At 37.6% G+C, this 4,289-nt stretch overlaps 2 protein-coding genes across 3 annotated transcripts in view; one reads left to right on the top strand and one right to left on the bottom strand.

Annotated features, from left to right (window-relative positions):
• The window catches only part of OFD1 (oral-facial-digital syndrome 1), a 41,784-nt gene that overhangs the window by 33,398 nt on the left and 4,097 nt on the right, over window positions 1–4,289 (bottom strand). The window contains exons 4-5 of one of the 2 annotated variants that reach the window (XM_012649809.1): window positions 2,866–2,934; window positions 2,748–2,778 (exon numbers count right to left, since the gene is read on the bottom strand). In XM_012649809.1, the coding sequence (XP_012505263.1) occupies window positions 2,748–2,778; window positions 2,866–2,934 (100 nt within the window). Of the gene's footprint in view, window positions 1–2,747; window positions 2,779–2,865; window positions 2,935–4,289 lie in introns of those variants that run through there. The other variant, XM_012649808.1, reaches the window with a different exon arrangement.
• LOC105814731 (proteasome subunit alpha type-6-like) lies at window positions 2,972–4,010 on the top strand. The gene is given in 2 exon segments (XM_012649810.1): window positions 2,972–3,150; window positions 3,153–4,010. Coding segments are annotated over 2 exon segments (741 nt in total). The 5' UTR covers window positions 2,972–3,098; the 3' UTR covers window positions 3,842–4,010.

Genomic DNA, 4,289 nt, shown 5'->3' with positions numbered 1-4,289 from the left:
AATAATAATAATTTGTCTAAACATACTGCTATAGAAAGATATTGGTAGATAAAAAAATTGCAAAACAGTATCTATATGATCCCATTTATGATTGTGTGCATGTTACTAATAATTACAAATACATAGACTGATACTCATAAACAGAAATTCGAGAAGAACAAGAAACTATTAATTCTAGCTATCAGTGGAGAGTGAGACTAGAGAACATGGGCAGAAATTATTACCTTTCTTTCACTTCATAGCCTTTTGAGTAGTTAAACCATGAGAATAAATTATTTTACAAGTTTTTGGTTTCTTGAAATGTCTAAGATTAGTTAGCTTAGCACCTTTTTTCCCCACCACCTTCGGTGAGGCGACTAGAGTTGGATTGTTCTGTCACAGTCTGCATTCCATCCTAGGATCACCTGACCTCCTAATTTGCATACATTGAGGTTCATTCTTTGTGCTGTAAAGTTCTATAGGTTTTGACAACTATATAGTGCCACATATCCACCATTACAGTATCATACTCTCACCGCCCTAAAACATCCCCTGTGCTTCTTCACCTATTCAACCTGCCCACTCTTTCTCTCAAAATCCCTGGCAACCACTGATGATTATCATCTCTATAATCATCATTTGCCTTTTCAGAATGTCATATATACAGAATCATATAATATGTAGCCTTTTCAGACTGGCTACTTTCATGAACAATATGCATTTAGGATTGATTTATATTTTTGCATGGCTTGATAGCTCATTCCTGTGGGATGAACAGTATTCCATTGTATGGATGTACTACAGTTTATTTATCCATTCGCCTACTGAGGGACATCTTGGTCACTTACAATTTGTGGCAATTATGAATAAAGCTGCTAAAACATTCATGTGCAAGTGTCTGTGTGACAAAAGTTTTCAGATCAGCTGGGAGCATGACAGCTGGATCATGTGGGAAGACTGCTTACATATGTATTATAAGAAGCTACAAACTGTCTCCCAAAGTGGTGGCACCATTTTGAAGTCCCATCAGCAATGAATGAGAGTTCCTCTTGCTCCACAGTCTCACCAGCATTTGGTATTGTGTTTTGGATGTTAACCATTCTAATAGGTGTGTAGTAGTATCTCATTGTTGCCTTAATTTGCATTTTCCTAATGACAAATGATAAAGAGCATCTTTTCTATGGTTACTTGCCATCTATATACCTTCTTTAATAAGATGTCTGTTCAGATCCTTTGCCCATTTTTCAGTTGGGTAATCTTTTTAGCACTGAGTTTTTAGAGTTCTTTGTATACTGTGCATACAAGTCCTTTATTAGATACGTGTTTTGCAAATTCTTCTCCCAGTCTGTAATTTGTGTTTTCATTCTCTTAAGTGTCTTAACACAGACATGCTTTTAATTTTAATAAAGCCTAACTGATCTATTTTTTTCTATCATATATCATGCTTTTAGTGTTATGCCTCACCACAAAACCCAAGGTCACATAGATTTTCTGCTATGCTTTCATCTAAAAGTTTTATAGTTTTGCATTTTACGTTTAGGTCTATGGTTCACTTTGAATTAGTTTTTGTATAAGGTACAAGGTTTGTGCCTAGATTCATTTTTAAATTGATTAAGTCACAGACTAATGGCTGGCAGAAAGGTCTCAAATGTTTTGCTGAAAAAGTTCTGAATGAATGAATGAAAGGATGAATGAATGACCTAGTGGGGATGGCAGCAGTGCTGGCAACAGAAAAAATCCAAGAGGGTACCAACACAAAAGGACTGTTGTATAATGCCAAAGATTATTTAAAAGACCTAACGAGTAACTATGCATCAAAGGCAAGTTGCCAGCTTATGGTCACACTACAAATCCCATCATCAAGTCTAACTAATGGTCAGGCACCCATGGTAGTTATAGACTCTATGAAAGGCTATCATCAAGGTCAAAATTAAGACAATTTATCAAGTCTATATAAACACTTAAGAATAAGAAAATATATAACACATTACTGAACAGATATCTGATTCTTTAAGAAAATATTAATACTCTATATATTGTGCTTGAGGGAGATACCTAGTATACAAAGACATTTGGCCTAAAAGTTATTAGTTTTTTGGGGGTTTGGGGGCAGAAGTGTTCCAAACAGTCGGTATTTTTACAAAGATTATCTTTCAGTCTATTTGTAGGGCTCTTGATACTATCTGCAGTTATTTTTTTGAGTATCTAAGAGCTAATACAAGAATGGAGATCTGTCACGCCTGTAATCCTAGCTCTCTGGGAGGCCGAGACGGGCGGATTGTTTGAGCTCAGGAGTTCGAAACCAGCCTGAGCAAGAGCGAGACCCCGTCTCTACTAAAAAAATACAAAGAAATTAATTGGACAACTAAAAAATATACATAAAAAAAAAAAATTAGCTGGGCATGGTGGCACATGCCTGTAGTCCCAGCTACTCGAGAGCCTGAGGCAGGAGGATCGCTTGAGCCCAGGAGTTTGAGGTTGCTGTGAGATAGGCTAATGCCACGGCACTTTAGCCTGGGCAACACAGTGAGACTCTGTCTCAAAAAAAAAAAAAAAGAATGGAGATCTAGGGGAAATGACCTGCATTTGTCAGAACAGATGAACTGTTGTTTATTTAAAAGGGAAGGTATGGTCAGCAAGGAAAATCAAATGATTTAATGCAAATTAAATTTCCTACTCTTCCCCCTAAAAATTATTAGCTTCTTACTTTTATAGGAAAAAGTACATACAAAAATGCTGTTATTCTCTACAAAGATAAAGGCTCCTACCTTTTTGGTTTTCTTTATCAAATCCTGTAATCTGTTAAAAGAAAATATTTAACCTTTATTCAACTGTTCAGTTATAATCAACAAACCAAAGCAGGTTATAAAAACTAAGCAATCCTACCAGTGATTTGTAGAGACTGGAGGCAGGGTTGATTTTAATGAGTTGCAATAGGTCCTGCATAGTAAATATCTTTAAAAAAAAAAAAAGATTGCTAATTAGACACATTTTTACATCCATGTTTAAGTGATAAATTAGGATACGTTTCTGAATATGAATATGAGATTAAGAAACGTGCTTCAGGCGTTGTGCGGGAGCTACGGGGCCCAGATACTGTGTAGAAGTGGTATACCAATATGTCCCGTGGTTCCAGCGCCGGTTTTGATCGCCACATTACCATTTTTTCACCGAGGGCCGGCTCTACCAAGTAGAATATGCTTTTAAAGCTATTAACCAGGGTGGCCTTACATCAGTAGCTGTCAGAGGGAAAGACTGTGCAGTAATTGTTACACAGAAGAAAGTACCCGATAAGTTATTGGATTCCAGCACAGTGACTCACTTATTCGAGATAACCGAAAACATTGGCTGTGTGATGACAGGAATGACAGCTGACAGCAGATCCCAGGTACAGAGGGTACGCTATGAGGCAGCTAACTGGAAATACAAATATGGCTATGAGATTCCCGTGGACATGCTGTGTAAAAGAATTGCTGACATTTCTCAGGTCTACACACAGAATGCTGAAATGAGGCCTCTTGGTTGTTGTATGATTTTAATTGGTATAGATGAAGAACAAGGCCCTCAGGTGTACAAGTGTGATCCTGCAGGTTACTACTGTGGGTTTAAAGCCACTGCAACAGGAGTTAAACAAACTGAGTCAACCAGCTTCCTTGAAAAAAAAAAAGTGAAGAAGAAATTTGACTGGACATTTGAACAGACAGTAGAAACTGCAATTACATGCCTGTCTACTGTTCTATCAGTTGATTTCAAACCTTCAGAAACGGAAGTTGGAGTAGTTACAGTTGAAAATCCTAAATTCAGAATTCTCACAGAAGCAGAGATTGATGCTCACCTTGTTGCTCTAGCAGAGAGAGATTAAACGTTGTTACTAGTTTACCAAATCCATAATACCACTTGCCTGTGTGTTTGGCAACAACAAAGCAACATTATGGAGGCCCCTGGATTGAGAAAGGAACCTCTCCCACTCCTACTACCGCTGTAAAGTGGTTAGGACTCTGTATAAATAAAAACAGTCCTTTTGGAAAAAAGAAACATGCTTCAGACTAAATAGAAATAAGGTAACTATGCTAATAATGGAAAATTGAAGCTCTTTCTTATACTTGTAAATAAGTTGCAACAAACATATTGAGGTCAAAAAGATACAGTATCTTTCCTGATCATGTAATTAACCTCCAAGGACTTTACATCAAAAATATATGCCTAACAGGCTGGGCACGGTGGCTCACGCCTGTAATCCTAGCACTCTGGGAGGCCGAGGCGGGCGGATTGTTTGAGCTCAGGAGTTCGAAACCAGCCTGAGCAAGAGC

The sequence above is a fragment of the Propithecus coquereli genome, unplaced genomic scaffold (assembly GCF_000956105.1).
Source record: "Propithecus coquereli isolate 6110/MARCELLA unplaced genomic scaffold, Pcoq_1.0 Scaffold303, whole genome shotgun sequence".
Classification (NCBI taxonomy): Eukaryota; Metazoa; Chordata; class Mammalia; order Primates; family Indriidae; genus Propithecus; species Propithecus coquereli.
The sequence above is the reverse complement of the archived record's forward strand: the minus strand, read 5'-3'. Positions and strand labels throughout refer to the sequence as shown.